At 36.7% G+C, this 25295-nt stretch overlaps 1 protein-coding gene and 1 pseudogene across 2 annotated transcripts; one reads left to right on the forward strand and one right to left on the reverse strand.

Moving 5' to 3' along the window:
• LOC122134950 overlaps window positions 1–22881 on the forward strand; it is a 28575-nt pseudogene extending 5694 nt beyond the window's left edge.
• Window positions 3815–15227, reverse strand: LOC109046432 (SLAM family member 5-like). 2 transcript variants are annotated; one of them, XM_042711653.1, is made up of 4 exons: window positions 14734–15227; window positions 14185–14508; window positions 11757–12047; window positions 3815–4049 (listed from the first exon to the last, which is right to left on the reverse strand). In XM_042711653.1, exons 1-4 carry the CDS (start codon window positions 14777–14779, stop codon window positions 3862–3864), a joined length of 849 nt encoding a protein of 282 aa, XP_042567587.1. In that variant the 5' UTR covers window positions 14780–15227; the 3' UTR covers window positions 3815–3861. The 2 variants fall into 2 exon arrangements, 1 of the variants encoding a protein (XP_042567587.1); XR_006153134.1 differs by lacking the exons at window positions 3815–4049; window positions 14185–14508; window positions 14734–15227 and adding an exon at window positions 10506–10955 and having other exon boundaries at window positions 11757–11786.
• Window positions 22882–25295: the final 2414 nt, after the last annotated feature.

Below are 25295 nucleotides of genomic sequence, written 5' to 3' on the forward strand. Positions count from 1 at the left end.
GCAAGGGGTTACAGTTTAGACATAAGGCCATAAGGCAATTTGTTGGCACTTGGCACTTTTCTCGTCTGTATGTGTTTTGTTCATCACTCTATTTGTCTTCAAGCACACCCCGCATGCACTGTTATCCCTGAGTCTTCAGCTGTTCCTGACTCTCTGATGGTGTATTTTACTTTAGTCTGGGACTTTCTTGATCTGGAAAAACATGTCTGAAAATGCCCACACAGTTCCCATAGAATTCTGAAGGATGCTTTCTAAAGAGAGGAGCGTGTGTGTGTGATTGTAGATGTGACTGTGCTTGGGTGAGGTTGAGTGCAGCTGTATTTGGGTGGTGTTGAACAGTGTCTGTAAATGTTCTCACACATTGGGTCATTCATTTGAGAGAAGTCATGTGTTTTAAAAGAACAGCATTAATTTGAAATAGAAATCTTCTATTTCTATAGAAGATATAGAATGGGGGTGGAGTAGAGCGCAGTCGTCGGGAGTACCCCCTACCCTGCGAGGGGCGATGGGGGTATGTGACGAGTGGGGTGGGGCCGAGAGCCGTGGGAACGGAGCGAGGCCGGTGGAGTGATTGGGAAATGAGCGACACCTGCTCCACTCACCGGTCTCGAGCCCCACGGAAGAGATCGGAAGGATATAAAAGAGGAGCGACGACAGTGAAGGACGAGAGAGGACCCGGCCTGGGTTTTATTTTGTGTTTGGTTTTGTTTGTCCGCGGCAGTCGACCGTGATGGGCTGTCGTGCTGTTTTATCTTTATTTGATTATTAAAGTTTTATTTGAATGTCTGCCGGTTCCCGCCTCCTTATTATTATTATTTATTTATTTATTTATTCTGCACTTGAATTGTCTTATCAGGCAGGTTTTTGTAGAGCTTGGGCTGGAAATCGTTGACCCAGTCTGGCAGCATTATTATTTATTTATTTTCTCCCTCTATCTCTCTCTTTCTCTTTCTCTCACTCCCTCTCTCTCTCTCTCTCTCTCTCTCTCTCTTTCTCTCTCTCAGGTAACATTTTACATAAATGAAGGGTACATTTAACTGTTTATATTTTACCATCATTCATGTATTTTGTAACCAATTTAAGTGTTACCATAGCTAAATACTGTTATTAAACCATTTCAATTATAAATTATGAGCTAACTAGTCTTGATTCAACATTAAACTTAAAATGCTACCTGTTGCAATACAATATGTGACCCCTGCAGCACAAAAGCAGTCTTAAGTCGCTGGGGTATATTTGTAGCAATAGCCAAAAAAACATTGTATGGGTCAAAATTATCGATTTTTCTTTTATGCTAAAAATTATTAGAATATTAAGTTCATTAGGATATAAAAAAAGATATTTAGTAAATTTCCTACCATAAATATATTACAACTTAATTTTTGATTAGTAATATGCATTGCTAAGAACTTCATTTGGACAAACTTTAAAGACAATTTTTCTCAATATTTAGATTTTTTTAATAATAAATCTTAGAATAAAGCTTATTTTTTCAGCTTTCAGAAGATGTACAAACCTAAATTTAGAAAAATTGACACTTAAGACTGGTTTTGTGGTCCAGGGTCACATATATGTAGTCACGTAATAGCCACGCTCTCCCACATATTTAGCTACTCTAACTGCACTTATTTCCGTCGTTGGTATAAGCAGCAGTGGGTGGTAATAGACTAGAAATGTCCAGTATTATTCCATCGTGCTGATAATGTTTCTTTAGTCATTCGGCAATCCTACAGCCTGAACCACTGTAGAGAAACCTCCCTTACATGTGGATATTTCAAGAAACAGTTTGCTTTATGCATCTTGTGCCGGTGTGTTATTTTTTCTGTGTTGATGTACGTGCTTGTCCAGCTTTTTTTTTGATGATCATTTCACAAGTTCTGAACACAATGAACACTTTAAGCTCCAGTAGACCACAGCTTCCTCTTCTGGTCAGTGTTGTCCTTTTCAGCAGAAATAAACTGAGCCATAACATGATCAGAGACTAGAGAAGTTAAAAATGTTAATTTTCAGAAGGTATGTTCAGTGCCAAAATAAATTTTGTTTAAAAATAAAATAGGAAGGGAAAGTGTGTGATGTGTGGCCAAGTATGGAATTTGTGCTCTGCATTTCACCCGTCCAAGTGCACACACACACACACACACACACACACACACACACAACACACACACACACACACACACACACACACCTGGAGCAGTGGGTAGCTATCTTTGCTGTGGCACCCATGGAGCAGTTGGGGGTTCGGTGCTCAAGGGTCTCACCTCAGTTGTGGTGTTGAGGGTGGAAAAGAGTGCTGTTCATTCATACTTGCATAGTAACTAGATGTGTACGTAGTATGTAACCACAAAGTACACATTGGTACATCGTATCTACAGCTGTAATATTTCTGTAACTACACACATATAACAGACCCCCAGAATTGTTTGTGTAAGTACAAATGTGTAACAGTACATATATGACTACATTTTGTAACAACAATATGTATAAGAGCAATTGGAACAATTTGATCCAGGGGGTGGAAATGGTCAGGTTTAGGGATGGAAATGGGATCCAGGGGGATGGGTAGGTTTAGGGATATGTAAAGTGAGAGGAGTTGGATCTCGAGTTGTTGGAGTTGGTGCACCACTGTAATACCAGTGTACTTACATGGTAACTCCTCAGGAACTGTCCACTTAATATAAAGTGTAACAAAACCACAATTTATATGTAAAGCCTAACTTACTGACCCCTGCTGTTTAACATCAGAGTACTTACATGATAAATCTAATATAAAGTGTAATGCTTTATTTGCCAAAAATTGCTGTTAGTCCTGCTACACATTTGTACTTTCATTACCAAAAAGTGTTGTTACCAATGTCCTGTTACAGGTTGTTACGTAAGTGTAGTTACACAAACATTACAGCTGTAGATACTACCAATGTGTACACATCTAGTTACTATGTACTGTAAGTACACAGGTATTAGGGCCACTTAATATAAAGTGGGACCCACTTATTTCACTCCTCTGCTCTCTGCAGCTGTAACTCTCGCCTAAAAGTCAAAGTCCCTTTAAGCCAAGTCATTTAACTCAGTGGCCATCGTTGAAACGTCTCTCGAGCATGCAAGTACAGCTCCTATATCTTTATATCTCTACTCAACTTATGAATAAATTGCATATTTGAAATCACCAATGAAATCTGACAACAACTGTCTCATAAATGTTGTTTCTTTTGCTCAAATAGCATTAAAAAAGTGTATTTCTCAGGCAAGAGCAGACAGTGCACTTGTGCAGACCTAAGCACACGTCTCCGGATGCTGATTGTTTCTATAGCAACCGGGACTTCTAACAGCAGCTGCAGTGATGTAATGACTTTACTGATTAGAGATTGGCTCTTTTTATCAGAAGGCGGGGCTTCCTTTGTTAGCGCGGCCATATTGAGTGTTGCATTTTTCCCCATTCAAAACTATACGAGTGACACGTCTTGAGTTTTCTATAGTCTTTGCTAAAGTTGAGGCAATGCTAGGCTCATCTCAAACGAGCTTACTTTTACTTTTACTTTGATGTCATACACCGATGTGTCTGTGCAGCGCTGCTTCAAGTATAACGCAGGAGTCATCTTAATATAAGGAACCACATGGTTACACAGATCACATGATCAACTAAACCTAGATATAGTAAATAATCCAAACAAAATGTTGAACAGCAATGTATCTGAGGGAAATACAAACAACAACTATACTTTAAATATCTGACACTAATAGAGAGCGTAAGCTCAAATAATCAACAAATTTTTATTATTTCAAAAAAAATAGGAGGGAGAAGGTGCATTTGTGGAACGTTTAAAGTTCAGCGTTCTGCTTTAGATTGCAAAAGACGGCTTCTTATTCTTTCAAATCACTCTTCGATCGCTCATCGGTCTGCGCAGCACTACTTCTAGTCAAACATACCTCTAGTTCAGCTCTTCTGGATCTGATGTCATAAACCAGAACAATGACAGTAGCCACGCCCACCAGAGCAGAGAGGACCAATCGGATCACGGCTTCAGTAGAACCACAGCAGTGGACAGAGTCTGAGGAATAAAAACACCAAACTGAGATCAGCTCAGTCATTAATATCAGTGCCGACATCAACTAATATCAGCTCTGCTGTACCTGAACTGGTGTGACAGAGTTGAGTGATGTCCAGATGTTGAGTCTGGTTTGCTGATGGGATTGTTGAGCACACATCTGTAGTTGTTTTTATCCTGATACTCCACCTCCAGGAGGTAGAGAGAGACTGATGCTGAGATCAGACACACTGATGCTGGACAATAAACTGTTTCCTTTGTACCAGGAGAGAGTCACATGACTAACATTCGACACTGAACACACCAGTGAACATGATGATGATGATGATGATGATGATGAAGAACAGTCTCTGCTGATGACAGGAACAGGCAGACGAGCTGAAAACATGAGAGAATAAACAGAAATCTGAACAAGAGTGAAGAAGTGAAATGTTGCATGACTAGATATCTGTATCTACTGGTGTGTAATTTAGTGTTTTTGGGATGATCAGGGGTCAATCTGCGTTGTTCAGTAACAATCCTACAATCTTAACCAATGACCTGTCTCTCTGATTTGACTGTTTCTCAGTGGTTTATAAATTCACTTTATTTCACTGTGAAGATGTGTTTGTGTGGAGTGGAGGAACACGAGGTTCTCATTAACAGGAGAGAAATGAAGAAACTCTTCTTCCACAAACTACTGACAGAAACTCTGACCGCATTCAGCTAATGATAGACACATTCTGATACAGACACTGTTTGTCCACCAGCAGATCAAACCACATTTCTGAACAGAGCAGGTTTAATTCTGACTCACAGATTAAGCAGATCATAGTACATTAAAGCGTTTAGGTCACCCAAAAATGAAAATTAGCCCATAAATTACTTACCCTCAAGCCATCCTAGGTGTCTTCTTTCAGATGAATCCAGTCAGAGTTATACAGTATTAAAAATTGTCTTTGATTTTTCAAACTTTTTAACGGCACTCAGCGGGTGTCGCAGTGCATCAGTCCAAAAGAAGTGAAATAAAAAGCGCCCTTCCTTAATCAAAAGTGTCTCACACGGCTCCGGTGGGTGAACAAAGTCCTCCTGTAGCGAATTGATGCATTTTTGTAAGAAAAATATCCATATTAAAAATGTAATAATCACTTTAATGTAGTTTGTGCTCACTGTTGTAAACGGAAGCAGTTCCGGGTGGATGACGTATGGAGGTCAGCTTTGCGCATGTGCCACTCAGAAGTGATGAACATGGAAATGCAGCGGAGCGATCAAAACAAAACAATGGTCACGAATTAGAAGTAAAAACAAGGATTTGTAAAGAAGAATGTCAGAGGATTTTGATATAAGCCAAGAGGAGACTGGTTTTCCTTTGCTAAAATAAGGAAACTTTGCTTACTGTTAACAAATGTTGGTTTTCACGAGACTCACCAACGCATGTGCAACGCTGACCCATACGTCATCAGCCCGGGACTGCTTCTGTGTACAACTGTTGGTGCAAGCTAGATTCAAGATTCAAGATATTTTTCTTACAAAAACGCATCGATTCGCTACAGGAGGCCTTTGTTCACCCCCCGGAGCCGTGTGAGTCACTTTTTATTAAGGATGGGCACTTTTTATTTAACTTCTTTTGGACTGATGCACTGCAACACCCGCTGAGTGCCATTAAACAGCTTGAAAGATCAAAGACAATTTTTAAAATAACTCCGACTGGATTCGTCTGAAAGAAGAAAGTCAAATACACCTAGGATGACTTGAGGGTGAGTAATTTATGGGCTAATTTTCATTTTTGGGTGAACTAACCTTTTAAGTGAATTTATTATCTTTATCAGAGCTGCTGCCGTAGACACAAGGTGGTGCTATAATACGGCAACTTGCATTTTGCATCATGATTCTAGAAACAAATATGTTGGATTATAGGGGTGGGAATCTTTGGATTCCAAAGATTCAAAAAACGTGATCACCATCACTGATGTCCAGATGTTGAGTCTGGTTGCTGATGGGATTGTTGAGCACACAGCTGTAGGTGTTTTTATCCTGATATTCCACCTCCAGAGGTAGAGAGAGACTGATGCTGAGATCATACACACTGATGCTGGACAATAAAATGTTTCCTTTGTACCAGGAGAGAGTCACATGACTAACATTCACCACTGAACACACCAGTGAACAATTCTGCTGTGATGATGATGATGTTGTTGAGATGATGATGATGAAGATGATTATGTGATGATGAGGGGGACGAGCTGAAAACATGAGAGAACAAATTAAATGTAACCGTAATTTAATGGTCTGTTTTATCAGTCAGTGTTTGAATGTTTTGAGTCAGCGAGTGTTTACTGCTGATACTGTTAGGCTTCATCTTAATTTATTTCTCAAGATTTATAACAGATTCATATTTAATAGCGTTACGATGTCAGGGAGGATAATAATGTCATAAAAATGAAAACACAGTAACTTCAGACGAGAATCACGTCACAACAGAAACTAATGCTGCTGCTGTTTGAACTTCAGTGATTTTTACTTTATTCATTTCTGTGATTAACATTTGTCTTTTCATATGTTAAAATTATGAAATCTACTCTATGTACAATTTTTGGTCCTCTAGTGGTTAGATATAAACCTGCATGCATCTTCAATTATGCATGATCAATTTTGTTTCTCATTTGTTTCAGCATGATGTTACACACAGAGTCACTGCCTACATACACTTCTACAAGACACACAGGCGAATGACACATGTATGCAGTTGTTTACCAGATTTATCAAAGTGTATTTGGGAAGAGATTGTTTAAAAAAAAAAAAAAAAAAAATATATATATATATATTATATATATATATATATATATATATATATATATATATATTTTTTTTATTTATTTATTATTTAATTTATTTATTTTTTTTTTTTTTACTATCTCTCATTGATATATTTGTTACTATTATCAGAAAAAAGTTACAGACTGTAGCTTTAAAAGGGTTAGTTCACCCGAAAATGAAAATTATTATATATATATATATATAAAATCCTGGCTCTTCTGAGCTTTATAATGGCAGTGAATGGGGGCCAAAATTTTGAAGCCAAATAAAGTGCATCTATCCATCATAAAACTGCTCCACACGGCTCCGGGGGGTTAATAAAGGCCTTCTGAAGTGAAGTGATGTGTTTGTGTAAGAAAAATATCCATATTTAAAACTTTATAAACTGTAATCTCTAGCTTCGGCTAACACATGAGAGTAGTTTTCCAGCAGATGACGCAGGCGTAGCGTAAGCTCTGACTGTATTCATCTGAAAGAAGAAAGTCAATAAAAACACCATGGTTTGAGGGTGAGCGAATAATGGGGTCATTTTTATTCTTTGGGTGAACAATTAATACTGCATTTGTTTTTTACCACATTAGTGTCACACGTTCATGCTAATTTCACGTCACTCACCGCGGCTACATGAAAATAAAATAGGAAGTGTGAAAAAAAAATACTTTATCTGTCACTGAAGATGACGTGATGTCAAAAATATTTTATCTTTGAACTAAACACTTTTGTCTATTTTATGGTATCTGAATAAATTTTTTGAAGAGCATTAAAAAAGAAAAGAAACAAAAAGAAAAGTAAAGAAAAAAGAAAGAAAGAAAACAAAACAAAAAAACATTGTGTGATTTTCATGCATCTTGCAGCACAAATGACACTGTAGTTGTGACTCACCATAGACTGTAACAATGAATCTGTTTGTGGTCTGTTTTCGTGCTTCTGATAGTTATTTGATAAAGTCCAGAGTCTGTGGTTCTGGTGTTTGTGATGATCAGAGATCTAGTCTGATGATCCAGCTTCAGTCTGTCTCTGAATCTCCCATCAAGACCATCAGATGAAGAGAAAATGACATTCTCTTTATTGATTAGAGCTATAAGAGTCTCTGGACGTCCAAAGGACCATGCTATCCAAATCATCTGTCTGTATTTCAGTAACACCAGATTCTAGAGTGACTGAATCTCCCTCCGTCACCATCTTCACTGCATCAACACCAAACACACCTGAAGAACATAAAATAAAAAGATTTGTACATAACTTGACAGTTTAAAATGAATAACATCTAAACACATCATACACAGAAATCACTTTTACTGCAGATGAGAATCACGTCACACTGAAACTAAAGCTGCTGCTGTTTGAGCTTCAGTGATTTATATAAAGGACATTTAGAAAAAAACCAAACAAACACTGAATCTGAAGAAGGAACTGAAGCTATAAAAACTCACCATCCAGATGCCACAAACACAAACAAACACAAACAGAACCAAAATTTTTGAGTGGTTTTAGTTGGTTTATGTGAAGAAATATTATGTCAGAATTTTTTGAGTTGTTAAATGACAGATGAGCTGATGAGAGACTGATCTGTAGTAAAGTCACGAGAAACTCTACTGTCAGCTAAAATTAACTGCACAACTAGAAGAGTTAAACCGTGTGGACATCCAACTCTTTTTTTGGTCATTTCACAACATGTTAACTTTGCGGCTTTTAGCTTCAATAGACCTCAGCTTCCTCTTTCCTTTTCAGTGGCATCATTTTCAACAGAGATAAACTGAATCATAACACGATCAGAGACTAGAAAAGTTGCGAGTGTCTTTAAAGCAGTGTTTGATCTGCTCATGAGAACCTGAGAGTGTTTGGCTCTGCTCCTCCTCTAACTGTCTTCAGCTCGTTCTTCTTCAGTTCTTATCAAATGTCTCAGTTGTTTCTCCTCTCAGAACTGATTTCAGAGTTTCTAATGTCTTTATGAAGCAGCAGTCAACAGATCACCTGCTAGAACTGTGTGTACAAAACCCGATTCCTCAAAAAAGTTGGGACACTGTACAAATTGTGAATAAAAACAGAATGCAATGATGTGGAAGTTTCAAATTTTATTATTTTATTCAGAATACAACATGGATGACATATCAAATGTTTAAACTGAGAAAATGTATCATTTTAAGGGAAAAATAAGTAGATTTTACATTTCATGGCATCATCACATCTCAAAAAAAGTTGAGACAAGGCCATGTTTACCACTGTGTGGCATCCCCTCTTCTTTTTATAACAGTCTGCAAACGTCTGGGGACTGAGGAGACAAGTTGCTCAAGTTCAGGAATAGGAATGTTGTCCCCATTCTTGTCTAATACAGGCTTCTAGTTGCTCAACTGTCTTAGGTCTTTTTGTCGCATGTTCCTCTTTATGATGCGCCAAATGTTTTCTATGGGTGAAAGATCTGGACTGCAGGCTGACCATTTCAGTACCCGGATCTTTCTTCTACGCAGCCATGATGTTGTAATTGATGCAGTATGTGGTCTGGCATTGTCATGAAGGTATTTCCCTGAAAGAGATGACGTCTGGATGGGAGGGCATATGTTGTTCTAGGACTTGGATATACCTTTCAGCATTGATGGTGCCTTTCCAGATGTGTAAGCTGCCCATGCCACACGCACTCATGCAACCGCATACCATCAGAGATGCAGGCTTCTGAACTGAGCACTGATAACAACTTGGGTTGTCCTTGTCCTCTTTAGTCCGGATGACATGGCGTCCCCGAGTTTTCCAAAAAAGAACTTCAAATTTTGATTCATCTGATCACAGGACAGTTTTCCACTTTGCCACAGTCCATTTTAAATGAGCCTTGGCCCAGAGAAAACGGCTGTGCTTCTGGATCATGTTTAGATATGGCTTCTTTTTTGGCCTATAGAGTTTTAGCGGCAATGGTGAATGGCACGGTGGCTTGTGTTCACCGACAATGTTTTCTGGAAGTATTCCTGAGCCCGTGTTGTGATTTCCATTACAGTAGCATTCCTGTATGTGATGCAGTGCCGTCTAAGGGCCCGAAGATCACGGGCATCTAGTATGGTTTTCCTGCCTTGACCCTTACGCACAGAGATTGTTCCAGATTCTCTGAATCTTTGGATGATTATTATGCACTGTAGATGATCATAACTTCAAACATATTTTTCGCCGCAGCATTGGGGGGAATTGGTGATTTCCTCTGCCCATCTTGACTTCTGAGAGACACTGTCACTCTGAGAGGCTCTTTTTATATCCAATCATGTTCCCAATTGACCTAATAAGTTGCAAATTGGTCCTCCAGCTGTTCCTTATATGGACATTTTACTTTTCTGGCCTCTTATTGATACTTGTCCCAACTTTTTTGGAATGTGTAGCTCTCATGAAATCCAAAATGAGACAATATTGGGCATGACATTTCAAAATGTCTCACTTTCAACATATGATATGTTATCTGTATTCTGTTGTGAATAAAATATAAGTTTATGAGATTTGTTAATTATTCCATTCCTTTTTTTTTTACTCACAATTGTATAGTCCTCCCAAACTTTTTGGAATCGGGTTTGTAAATTGGCAAAATATTATCAATCTAAATCCTCAATGAGGATTATTTTAGAGAAGATAATACACTTTTTTTTTTTTTTTTTTTATTATCATTTTCGCCAAAAATGCAATGTTATGATTCCATAAAGAAAAAATAGGCAGTACATTAATAAAAATAGTAAACAGAGACGTAAACAAATGACAAATGAAAAGCAAATAAAAAAAAATTTAAAAAGTAATGAGCTTTAGAAAAATGATATAAAGCTCTGTATGTTGTGCTTTAATGAAAATTAAAATAAAATACATAAAGTTAGTATTCCTCCAGTGGGCGCTCGGTATAATGTAATAAAGTATGAAGAAAACTTTATTAACGAGGGCAGGCAGACACATAAATAACTCTGTTCTTTAATAAATCTAGAGCATTTATCAGTCAGGATAACAATATACTCACACTAACAAAATCACATTATATTTGAAACAGTAAGTGTAAAGGCAGATGCAGTTGTTGTGGTCAGAAACATCGTTTGTGAGAAACCACAGAGAGTTTGATCATCGTTCTGAGCGGAAACGCATCGTCATCTCAGATTCCTGTCAGACAAAACACAGACACAAAGAGTCAAAGGAGGAAAACAAGCCTGATAAATGACAATCCGCTGCAAATTCATCACGAGATCTGATGATGCATTGGACCTGAACATCATTCAGAATCAATGAGCCAATCAAGTATTATGGGATATAAATCAGTTGTTGTTCGGCTAAAAAGCGACTCATTAGAGTGAACATGTCCATCTGTTTGATAGACTAAGAAAATGATCTTATGAGTAAGTGGTTCGTTTAATAAATACTTATTAAATAATTCTTTGTTTAAGAAAAACTATTGTTATATGGTGTTTGTGACGTTCAGAGATCCAGTCTGATGATCCAGCTACAGTCTGTTTTTGAAACTCTCATCAAGAGCATCATATATAGAGATCATACTTTGCGATCTACTGAGTTTAGCTATGAGCAAGTTGTTCGGTTCAAACGTTACGGTCCACAATATCTGATCAGCTCTCTGTGTTTCATTAAGATCCTGAATCTCTCTCCATCACTGACACTGATCTCACTTCATCTGAATCACCTAACACACCTGAAGAACAAACAGAAGAAGATGAAAACTATTAAATCACTAAAGTAAACGCTCTTTGGCTGTTTGATACATGCTCCAAATCTCTGGTTCTGACATCTCGATATATGAATCAAGAGCGTTGCAAGTCTGTGCTGTGATACAAGACACATAAAAGTCAAGGCAAAATCATGTTGCTATGGACGGCAGTGTTTATGAGACAATATCTGGATCACGTATTCCAGAAAGCCACCTAATGCATGCTAATATCAGCTCTGCCATACCTGCACATGTGTGACAGAGTTGACTGATGTCCAGATGTTGAGGCTGGTTTCTGATGGGATTGTTGAGCACACAGCTGTAGGTGTTTTTATCCTGATATTCCACCTCCAGAGGTAGAGAGAGACTGATGCTGAGATCAGACACACTGATGCTGGACAATAAACTGTTACCTTTGTACCAGGAGAGAGTCACATGAGCCACATTCACCACTGAACACAGCAATGAACAATTCTGCTGTGATGATGATGATGATGAAGAACAGTCTCTGCTGATGACAGGAACAGGCAGACGAGCTGAAAACATGAGAGAACAAATTAAATGTAACAGTAATTAATGGTCTGTTTTATCAGTCAGTGTTTGAATGTTTTGAGTCAGCGAGTGTTTACTGCTGATACTGTTAGGCTTCATCTTAATTTATTTCTAAAGGTTTATAACAGATTCATATTTAATAGCGTTACGATGTCATGGAGGATAATAAATGTCATAAAAATGAAAACACAGTAACTTCAGACGAGAATCACGTCACAACAGAAACTAATGCTGCTGCTGTTTGAGCTTCAATGTTTTTTACTTTATTCATTTCTGTGATTAACATTTGTCTTTTCATATGTTTAAAATTATGAAATCTACTCAACCTGTCCTCCAACTAATACGCTCGTATAGGTCGTTTGTCCAAATCCCTCAAATACGACCCATCAGAGCGTATACTACAATTGTGCCCCTATCGGCAAAAGATCGTTTTTCATATTAATGTTTTGTACTCTTTTATTGCACTGTGATTTGCGTTTCCTGTAGCTCAGTTGGTAGATTATTGCGTTATACCTTGATATGCAATCATGCTTTCCATGGGTTAGATCCCAGAGAACGGACGTGCACGTAAAATGTATATACTCAATAAATCATAATTTAGCATGATTTCTGTGAGGGTTAGGATTAGGGGGGTGGGGTTAGGTGTGGTCATTCGAAACGAAATAAGCACACCTAGTAAAAATATGTACGAATTACTGTGAGATCGGTGTAAAAAAGTCCACACATTGCATTTAAATAAACATGTTTTGATTGGTAAATGACGTTATCCGTCATTTCATGACGACAGACGCAACGCGATACTGTCATTATTTTTACGCCCGCTAGAGGCCGCTTAACTTTAATGACGTAAATATAGGTCGTAATAAGGTGCTTGCACAAACGACCTATATGGTCATTTTTTGTTGGAGGACAGGCTCAATCTACTCTATGTACAATTTTTGGTCCTCTAGTGGTTAGAAATAAACCTGCATGCATCTTCAACGATGCATGATCAATTTTGTTTCTCATTTGTTTCAGCATGATGTTACACACAGAGTCACTGCCTACATACACTTCTACAAGACACACAGGCGAATGACACATGTATGCAGTTGTTTACAGATTTATCAAAGTGTATTTGGGAAGAGATGGTTTAAAATATATATATAGATATATATATATATATATATATATATATATTTTTATTTATTTATTTATTTTTTTTTTTTTTACTATCTCTCATTGATATATTTGTTACTATTATCAGAAAAAAGTTACAGACTGTAGCTTTAAAAGGGTTAGTTCACCCGAAAATGAAAATTACCCTATAATTTACTCTCCCTCAAGCCATTCTAGATGTATATGACTTTATTCTTTCAGATGAACACAATCAGAGTTATTTATATATATATATATATATATATATATATATTATATATATATTATATATATATATATATATATAAAATCCTGGCTCTTCTAAGCTTTATAATGGCAGTGAATGGGGGCCAAAATTTTGAAGCCAAATAAAGTGCATCTATCCATCATAAAACTGCTTCACATGGCTCCTGTGGGTTAATAAAGGCCTTCTGAAGTGAACGGATGTGTTTGTGTAAGAAAAAATATCCATATTTAAAAATGTATAAACCGTAATCTCTAGCTTCGGCTAACACATGAGAGTAGTTTTCCAGCAGATGACGCAGGCGTAGCGTAAGCTCTGACTGTATTCATCTGAAAGAAGAAAGTCATAAACACCATGGTTTGAGGGTGAGCAAATCATGGGGTCATTTTTATTCTTTGGGTGAACAATTAATACTGCATTTGTTTTTTACACATTAGTGTCACACGTTCATGCTAATTTCACGTCACTCACCGCGGCTACATGAAAATAAAATAGGAAGTGTGAAAAAAAAAAACTTTATCTGACACTGAAGATGACGTGATGTCAAAAATAGTTTGTCTTTGAACTAAACACTTTTGTCTTTTTTTATGGTATCTGAATACATTTTTTGAAGAGCATAAAAAAAAGAAAAGAAACAAAAAGAAAAGTAAAGAAAAAAGAAAGAAAGAAAACAAAACAAAAAAACATTGTGTGATTTTCATGCATCTTGCAGCACAAATGACACTGTAGTTGTGACTCACCATAGACTGTAACACTGAATCTGTTTGTGGTCTGTTTTGTGCTTCTGATAGTTATTTGATAAAGTCCAGAGTCTGTGGTTCTGGTGTTTGTGATGATCAGAGATCCAGTCTGATGATCCAGCTTCAGTCTGTCTCTGAATCTCCCATCAAGACCATCAGATGAAGAGAAAATGACATTCTCTTTATTGATTAGAGCTATAAGAGTCTCTGGACGTCCAAAGGACCATGCTATCAAATCATCTGTCTGTATTTCAGTAACACCAGATTCTAGAGTGACTGAATCTCCCTCCGTCACCATCTTCACTGCATCAACACCAAACACACCTGAAGAACATAAAAATAAAAGATTTGTACATAACTTGACAGTTTAAAATGAATAACATCTAAACACATCATACACAGAAATCACTTTTACTGCAGATGAGAATCACGTCACACTGAAACTAAAGCTGCTGCTGTTTGAGCTTCAGTGATTTATATAAAGGACATTTAGAAAAAAACCAAACAAACACTGAATCTGAAGAAGGAACTGAAGCTATAAAAACTCACCATCCAGATGCCACAAACACAAACAGAACCAAAATCTGTGAAACATCTTCAGTGGTTTCAGTCCACAAATATGAAGACAAACTCTTCAGAACTGGTTCAGTAATAAAATGACAGATGAGCTGATGAGAGACTGATCTGTAGTAAAGTCACGAGAAACTCTACTGTCAGCTAAAATAACTGCACAACTAGAAGTGTTAAATCGTGTGGACATCCAGCTCTTTTTTTGGTCATTTCACAACATGTTAACTTTGCGGCTTTTAGCTTCAATAGACCTCAGCTTCCTCTTTCCTTTCAGTGGCATCATTTTCAACAGAAATAAACTGAATCCTAACATGATCAGAGACTGGAGAAGTTGCGAGTGTCTTAAAGCAGTGTTTGATCTGCTCATGAGATCCTGAGAGTGTTTGGCTCTGCTCTCTCCTCTAACTGTCTTCAGCTCGTTTCTTCTTCAGTTCTTATCAAATGTCTCAGTTGTTTCTCCTCTCAGACTGATTTCAGAGTTTCTAATGTCTTTAAGAAGCAGCAACAGATCACCTGCTAGAACTGTGTGTACAAACCCGATTCCTAAAAAGTTGGGACACTGTACAAATTGTGAATAAAAACAGAATGCAATGATGTGGAAGTTTCAAATTTTAATATTTTATTCAGAATACAACATAGATGACATATCAAATGTTTAAACTGACTGAGAAAATTTATCATTTTAAGGGAAAAATAAGTAGATTTTAAATTTCATGGCATCATCACATCTCAAAAAAGTTGAGACAAGGCCATGTTTACCACTGTGTGGCATCCCCTCTTCTTTTTATAACAGTCTGCAAACGTCTGGGAACTGAGGAGACAAGTTGCTCAAGTTTAGGAATAGGAATGTTGTCCCATTCTTGTCTAATACAGGCTTCTAGTTGCTCAACTGTCTTAGGTCTTCTTTGTCGCATGTTCCTCTTGATGATGCTCAAAATGTTTTCTACGGGTGAAAGATCTGGACTGCAGGCTGGCCATTTCAGTACCCGGATCCTTCTTCTATGCAGCTATGATGTTGTAATTGATGCAGTATGTGGTCTTGCATTGTCATGTTGGAAAATGCAAGGTCTTCCCTGAAAGAGACGATGTCTGGATGGGAGCATATGTTGTTCTAGGACTTGGATATACCTTTCAGCATTGATGGTGCCTTTCCAGATGTGTAAGCTGCCCATGCCACACGCACTCATGCAACCCCATACCATCAGAGATGCAGGCTTCTGAACTGAGCACTGATAACAACTTGGGTTGTCATTGTCCTCTTTAGTCCGGATGACATGGCGTCCCAGTTTTCCAAAAAGAACTTCAAATTTTGATTTATCTGACCACAGAACAGTTTTCCACTTTGCCACAGTCCATTTTAAATGAGTCTTGGCCCAGAGAAAACGCCTGCGCTTCTGGATCATGTTTAGATATGGCTTCTTTTTTGGCCTATGAACTTTTAGCCGGCAATGGTGAATGGCACGGTGGCTTTGTGTTCACCGACAATGTTTTCTGGAAGTATTCCTGAGCCCATGTTGTGATTTCCATTACAGTAGCATTCCTGTATGTGATGAAGTGCCGTCTAAAGGCCCAAAGATCACGGGCATCCAGTATGGTTTTTTCCGGTCTTGACCCTTACGCACAGAGATTGTTCCAGATTCTCTGAATCTTTGTATGATATTATGCACTGTAGATGATCATAACTTCAAAAACTATTTTTCGCCGCTTGATAGCATTGGGGGAATTGGTGATCCTCTGCCCATCTTGACTTCTGAGAGACACTGCCACTCTGAGAGGCTCTTTTTATACCCAATCATGTTGCCAATTGACCTAATAAGTTGCAAATTGGTCCTCCAGCTGTTCCTCATATGTACATTTAACTTTTCTGGCCTCTTATTGTTACCTGTCCCAACTTTTTTGGAATGTGTAGCTCTCATGAAATCCAAAATGAGCCAATATTTGGCATGACATTTCAAAATGTATCATTTTCAACATATGATATGTTATCTGTATTCTGTTGTGAAAAAAATATAAGTTTATGAGATTTGTAAATTATTCCATTCCTTTTTTTACTCACAATTTGTATAGTGTCCCAACTTTTTTGGAATCGGGTTTGTACATTGGCAAAATATTATCAATCTAAATCCTCAATGAGGATTATTTTAGAGAAGATAATACACATTTTTTTTATTTAAATTTATTATCATTTTCCAAAAATGCAATGTTATGATTCCATAAAGAAAAAATAGGCAGTACATTAATAAAAATAGTAAACAGAGTAAACAAATGACAAATGAAAAGCAAATAAAATTTTTTAAAAAAGTAATGAGCTTTAGAAAAATGATATAAAGCTCCGTATGTTGTGCTTTACTGAAAATTAAAATAAAATACATAAATTAAAATAAAATACATAAAGTTAGTATTCCTCCAGTGGGCGCTCGGTATAATGTAATAAAGTATGAAGAAAACTTTATTAACGAGGGCAGGCAGACACATAAATAACTCTGTTCTTTAATAATCTAGAGCATTTATCAGTCAGGATAACAATATACTAAAATCACATTATATTTGAAACAGTAAGTGTAAAGGCAGATGCAGTTGTTGTGGTCAGAACATCGTTTGTGAGAAACCACAGAGAGTTTGATCATCGTTCTGAGCGGAAACGCATCGTCATCTCAGATTCCTGTCAGACAAACACAGACACAAAGAGTCAAAGGAGAAAACAAGCCTGATAAATGACAATCTGCTGCAAATTCATCACGAGATCTGATGATGCATTGGACCTGAACATCATTCAGAATCAATGAGCCAATCAAGTATTATGGGATATAAATCAGTTGTTGTTCGGCTAAAAAGCGATTCATTAGAGTGAACGTGTCCATCCGTCTGATAGACTAAGAAAATGATCTTATGAGTAAGTGGTTTGTTTAATAAATACTTATTAAATAATTATTTGTGTAAGAAAACTATTGTTATATGGTGTTTGTAACGGTCAGAGATCCAGTCTGATGATCCAGCTACAGTCTGTTTTTGAAACTCTCATCAAGAGCATCATATATAGAGATCATACTTTGCGATCTACTGAGTTTAGCTATGAGCAAGTTGTTCGGTTCAAACGTTACGGTCCACAATATCTGATCAGCTCTCTGTGTTTCATTAAGATCATGAATCTCCCTCCCTCCATCACTGACACTGACCTTACTTCATCTGAATCACCTAACACACCTGAAGAACAAACAGAAGAAGATGAAAACTATTAAATCACTAAAGTAAACGCTCTTTGGCTGTTTGATACATGCTCCAAATCTCTGGTTCTGATATATGAATCGAGAGAGTGCAAGTCTGTGCTGTGATACAAGAGACATAAAAGTCAAGGCAAAATCATGTTGCTATGGACGGCAGTGTTTATGAGACAATATCTGGATCACGTATTCCAGAAAGCCACATAATGAATGCCAATATCAGCTCTGCTGTACCTGCACATGTGTGACAGAGTTGAGTGATGTCCAGATGTTGAGTCTGGTTGCTGATGGGATTGTTGAGCACACAGCTGTAGCTGTTTTTATCCTGATATTCCACCTCCAGAGGTAGAGAGAGACTGATGCTGAGATCAGACACACTGATGCTGGACAATAAACTGTTTCCTTTGTACCAGGAGAGAGTCACATGACCCACATTCACCACTGAACACACCAATGAACAATTCTGCTGTGATGATGATGATGATGAAGAGCATTGTGAAGAGTTACTGCTGATGACAGGAACAGACAGACGAGCTGAAAACATAGGAGTTTATGTTGATGGCAGGTAAAGGTTATTAAGAGCCTGTTTTGTTCGTCAGTGTGTTTAATGCTGATACTGTTAGTCTTCATTTCCCAAGATTTATAATAGATTCATGTTTAAAAAGATTGCACTGTCAGAGAGGAAAATGTCAAACAAAATGACAAAATGAAAAACTGTGCATGTGATCTTAAATAGCTTGCTTTATAAATGTTTAGGAAAAAAAATATTTGTGTAAGTACACCTAAAGAAAATTATGTAGTAATTATGTAAATAAGTATGAAGCTGGCAGCACAAAGAAGACTGTAAGTTAGGTGGAGGGTGAACCAACTCCAGGGTAAGGCTAAAAGCAGCCAAATCTATTAACTACAAACATCATAAACCTGTCTTTTTAGGCAAGAACCAGACATGGGTGTCATGTAGGCTAATAAAATATGTTTAATGGGACTGAATTTAAGGACTGTATTTAATTTGATAACAATTTAATTAAAACCTTAGAAATTAATAATTAGCCTATAGAACGTTTCCTTCTCACGGTTATTCAAATATCGAATAAATTATGTACAGACATGACATTATCACTAACATTGATCTATCGCACTCTCAAAAAATAAATAAATAAATAAATAAATAAAAAATTCAATTATGGAATATGCGCGCATTCAACAAAGCTGATGAGATTCAGCGATGACTCATCTGAACACCTCTGATTGGCTATTGTATTCCTAAGCTCAACAGAATCTTGTTTGATTGGTTATAATGCAAAACACTGTAAAAAACACCTGAAATACAGTACAAAATCAGCATTTTGAGGCATTTTTGTCCAATTTAGTGGCATTTTTGCCCTAAGACCCCATGGCCTTACACATGCTCCGACCTATGACTGTAACTGTTACTTACCATAGACAGTAACATTGAATCTGTATCTGATCTCTCTGCTTTTGCTGATGATGTTTACTGTAAAAACTCCAGAGTCTGTGGTTGTGATGTTTGTGATGGTCAGAGATCCAGTCTGATGATCCAGCTTCAATCTGTCTCTGAATCTCCCATCATCACCATCATACAAAAGGATCATACTGGACTTCATACTGAGTTCAGCTATGAGTAAGTTGGTATGTCCAAACCTCCACTCGATCTCATCATCTGTCTGTATTTCAGTAAGACCAGAGTTTAGAGTGACCGAATCGTCCTCCATCACAAACAGTGACCTCACTTCATCTGAATCTCCAAACACACCTGAAGAACAAACAGAAGATTCTTCTGTTTAAATGATAGATCTTTTAATAACTGTATGATGGATTATGATGAAAATTACATTTGACAATTTCCAGACTACAAAAATGATTAATAATGCATCTTTGTGGTGATTCTGAATGAAACCCATTTACTGATGAAGTTGATTTGAGCTCCAAACAACAATATACACAGAAAACACTTTTACTTCAGATGAGAATCGCGTAACAGTGAAACTAAAGCTGCTGCTGTTTAAGCTTCAGTGTTTTTATAGAGCCACCATTTAGAAAAACAAACAGTGAATCTTTCACAGAAAGAACTGAAGCCATAAAAACACATTTAAAACTCACCAACCAGATGCCACAAACAGAACAAAATGAATTTGATTGCCATTTTTCTCATCAGTTCTCCAAAGCAACCCTTAAAATGTTTGAAACACGACTGGATGGTGATATTTATCTGGTTGTGTGTGAATCCTCCCCTAACCTCCATCACTGTTTACTCTCAGACGTCCCTCCTCTTTTACATCATGAAAATCAACAAGCTTTTGCTGATCTTACATTTTCAAACTCAAAACCAGCAACAGGCAAAATTCGGGCAATCAGCAAACAGGTTGTCTGAAGCAGTTTAAGTCAAAACCAGTGGAAATTCAGCAGAAATACTTAAATCATCTTATGTGCATGTGTAAAACGTAATAAAAGCTCGCAGAGACTATCTGTAACCCAGGTCACACTCATGTATTGTCCAATACGCAAATCATGTTTTGCTATATGACCCATGCCTTGGCTTTTGCAAGCTACAGGTGGTGGTTTCTTTCTCATTTGCTCTTCTAGGCGGCTTTAGTATCTTCTAAATATCATTCAATATGCATGTCTTTAATGTAACATCATCTATAATAGCATTTCTTCTATTTTATGTGTTTATTTTGTATCTTCTAAATATCATTCAATATGCATGTTTTTAATGTTGAGAGAATGAAGGATGAATGGAAATATTCAAGGAGATCAAAATTGGACAAAAGTATAGCATGTGAAGGAAATTTTTAATTAATCACAAACATTTATTTTCCTTGCATTACATTAATATGTTTTTGAAAACTAAATGTCCCCAACACTTGGGCCAAAGTTAGTATGTTGTAATAACTAAAGAGGAAACAGTACTAGACAGCTGTCTAGGTTTGTGTATATATTTAACCTCATGACTTGAGTAACAAGTTAAAGTATCTTTTAACTAGTAACAGAAGAAAGTTTGCTGAATTAAACATATGCAGAACAAATCATATTGGAGAACAATGATGTAATGGATCATGTCACCTTTGCCATGCATTAAAATCAAGAATATGTAATTTGTTCATTCTCTTTAACCCTTATTTAATTAACAAAAGTACAAAGAAAAGATTTCCAATGTTTTGCAAATCTAAATTATGTAGGGCTGTCAAATGATTAATCACGATTAATCACATCCAAATTAAAAGTTTTGTTTACATAATATATGTGTGTATACTGTGTATATTTATTATGTATATATAAATACACACACATGCATGTATATATTTAAGAAGAATATGTTATGTTTATATATTAAATATATTTATATATAATATAAAATATAAGAATATAAATATATAAATGTATATACATGTAAATATTTTCTAAATATATGATTTATGTGTGTGTATTTATATATACATGATAAATATACCCTGTACACATACATATATTATGTAAACAAAACTTTTATTTTGGATGTGATTAATCGTGATTAATCATTTGACAGCCCTAAAATTATGTGATGTGTGCTCCATTTGGCTTGTTGAAGACCACTCTCTCTGATGCATATGTGATCAGTTGCAAAGGTTTGACAGTACATGCTGGAAGGCCTGGCGAGAGAGCATTTATAGTCCAGTCTGGAGAGAATAGGAGCTTGGATAGATTGGAGTTGTGTGGGCTGTTCCAATAGGGTGCACCTGATCGTCCTAATGTTATGTACGGAAAATCTGCATGACTGGACAGTTTTAGCAATGTGGTCTGTGAAGTTTAACTGACCATTGATCAAAACTCAGAGGTTCCTGGCTGTCCTGGAAAGAGTTATGATTGATGAACCTTGCTAAATGAAGAAGTTGTGGAGAAGAAGTACTGGGACACCATATTTGGCCACATGTCACGTCACTTTCACAAGCAGATCTTTCTTTGCAAGAGTGAGTTGAAGGTGAGTTGAAGAATTTAATGTGAGGTTATTTATTTGGAATGGTGGGTTGAGTTTGTCATCAACATAGCAGTGATAGGAAAAACCATGACGGATCCTAGTGATGACATGTAAATTGAAAAGCGAAATGGTCCAAGCACTGAGCCCTGAGGAACCCCAGTAACTAGATGTTGCGACTTAGACACCTCACACCTCCAAAACAACCTGAAGGTCATACCTGAGAAGTAAGACTTGAACCACTGGAGTGCATGACTTTTTCAAAAGCAGCAAACAGATCCAGCAAGATGAGTACTGAAGATTTGGAAGCTGCTTTTGCCAGTCTCATGGCTTCAATAACCGAAAGCAGGGCAGTCTCAGTTAAGTGGCCACTTTTGTAACCAGATTTGTTGTTGTCTGGGGGGTTGTTCTGTGAGAGAAAGGTAGAGACTTGGATGAACATAACTCAACATCACTCAACTCTGTCACACATGTTCAGATATGAGAGCACTCCATAAATGTAAGGATTTATTGCCAGAGCTGATCTCATTTTGATGTTTTTATTCCTCAGATTCTGTCCACGCTTGTGGTTCTACTGAAGCTGTGATCCGATTGGTCCTCTCTGCTCTGGTGGGCGTGGCTACTGTCCTTCTTCTGGTTTATGACATCAGATCCTGAAGATATGAACAAGATCAAGCACATATTCACACATCAGGTACATGATTGATGATGTAATTTCTCACAAACTGATTTAGCATTTAAACATATTTGTGAAATTTATTAATTTATGCCTTGATATGTTCATCTTTTTCAGAATGTATTGAAATCTATAGCAGAAAGATGAACTTTAAAGGTTCTACAAGTATGTCTTTTGTTCTTTTAGTATTTTTCATAATAAATGATGATTATTTCAGCTTGCGCTATCTATAGTAAGCTACTTCACTTACTACTGCTTTCCAGTTGCCAAATGTATTGCTGATTGTTCTATATGTATGTTCTGTTTTCTCTTTGTAATTTATTTTTCATTGATACTTCAGCTTGCTACTCAAGTCATGAGGTTAAATATATACACAAACCTAGACAGCTGTCTAGTTCTGTTTCCTTATTTGTTATTACAACACACTAGCTTTGGCCCAAGTGTTGGGGACATTTAGTTTTCAAAAGCACATAAATATAATGGAAGGAAAAGTAATAATTAAAAATACCTTCACATGCCATTGATCAGTCATGGTTTCTTCCTCGTCTTGGAAGGAAAAGTAATAATTAAAAATACCTTCACATGCCTCCAGCTCGTCTCAAGTCATGAGAAAAAAAAAAAAACAAAAGTATAGAAACAAACCTGAGACAGAAATCGTGAAGTTGGATGAGACATGCTGTGATGAAATAATAATATTTATACAAGCCAGCTGAACTAGAGGAACAAATGAGAAAGAAACCAGTAGAAACCATCACCAGTAGCTTGCAAAAAAACACTAGAAAGAGCAACGTCTGTAAATGGCTCCTGCAGCAAAACATGATTTACGAATTGGAACACATATGGAATGATGATTTTAAGTGTGACCTTGATGACAGATTTTTTATGTTTTAGTTTATTTTCTCATTCGATTTTGGTTAATGTTTTTTTTGGTGGTAAATGTTTTATTGAGTTGTGTTCTTACTGTGTTTGTGGTTTCATGTTTTTCCAGCTCGTCTGCCTGTCATAGAAGCAGTCAAGCAAAGAAAAAGCAGACTGTCAGTGTTTTTGAAACAGTGTAGCACAATTGTGAAACAAGTTTTGGTTTTACCATGGTAAAGACATCGCTGTGATAAGACAATGTTTCTGTGTTTGTAATGGTTGGCGTGTTTTTAATTCGGTTTTGTGTGGCATTATGGATTGGTCCACGTCAGATTAGTTCATTATATGATTGCGTTGTTTTTGCAAATCCTTATTAAGTTGAGTTCCGAGATTTTAGGTTCGTTTTTGATTTGTTTGAAGTGGTCGTGAGAAACAGAGATGTCTTAATTGTTTCTTCTCTCAGACTGATTTCAGAGTTTCTCTAGTGGCTTTATGGAGCAGGAACAGACCGCTTGCTAGAACTGTATGTATGAAAGTGATATTTGATTGTTCCGAAAACTGCATTAGTGAGACGGTCACACTAAAACAAGGTGAGACTCTACAACAGTTTCTCACATATTTTACAAAAGCTGCTAAAGGCTGTGACTTCAGAGATGACGAAGATATTCAGTTACGAGATGTTGTTTTTACCAGAGCCTCGTAGACTCTAGACTGACACTCAATTTTTCCAGTAGTGAAGTATTAGGAATTTCAGCATAAACATACAATATTGTAAAATAGTTATTAGAACATTTAACACAATAAAATAATGGAATAATTGTGTTCTAAACTAGGTGAATGAGCTTCATCACATTTCTCACAAGCTATCATGGTTGCTTTGTTTAGTGACACTCTGCAGTGAAATATATTTACCAGCCACTACTTGCTCAGGACTGCATTAAAACTTCATGTTTCACTGAGTTTGGAAAAAATCTGCTCACATTCTCTGAAAAAGGTCAGTTTTTTTTTTTTTTATAAATCTCACAGACACTCATATTAAGTGAAGAAACCTTTCTACTGACCAAAACTACTGACCACATACATCTAATAAATGAGACTGAGGAGCAATTCACGCATATTTAGGTTGAAAAGCACAAGGGGGGGCTCAACGTCATAAATGTAATAAAACATGGAGAGACTCTTGAATCTCAGAGTGAGAAATATTTATTGAGAAAGACAATCAAATACAGATGACAAATGGACAGCAGTATAAAGTGGGATCTGTGTGTCTTAACGGAAAGAAATACAAACAATAAAGTCTTTCAAACTGAATAAAAAAAAACTGACACTGAAAAATGAAAAGAGAGAGCTTTTATGTTCAGGATTTGTTGCTTTTTGTTCACAAATAATCTTCTATAGGGTGGATAAATGGACATCAGTACCAGCAGATGAATAAATAAAGCGATTCAAAATAAATGAAGATTAATAAATGATTTATAATAATAATTTGAGAAACATTTTCTTCTTAAGTACACTGAAAACCTCTCCGTTGTAACCATAAAAATGTCTGAAAACACTACAACATGATGTATCATCTCTTATATAAAATTCTAACACTAAATAAATTCAATCAGGAAAGACTAAAGATTATAGTGCTGTTACCAATCAAATTAAATCAGAATCAACAAAATCTTTGCACTGAAGAAGTGGCACAGAAGAACATAAAATCAATATCACATTTGCAATCATGCTGATATCCTGCTCGCATGATATTGCATAACTCAGTCATGACATCTTTTTATGCTTAGGGTATTAAAGGCCATTCATTCTTTCA

This window comes from Cyprinus carpio, chromosome A22 (assembly GCF_018340385.1).
Source record: "Cyprinus carpio isolate SPL01 chromosome A22, ASM1834038v1, whole genome shotgun sequence".
NCBI classification, from domain to species: domain Eukaryota; kingdom Metazoa; phylum Chordata; class Actinopteri; order Cypriniformes; family Cyprinidae; genus Cyprinus; species Cyprinus carpio.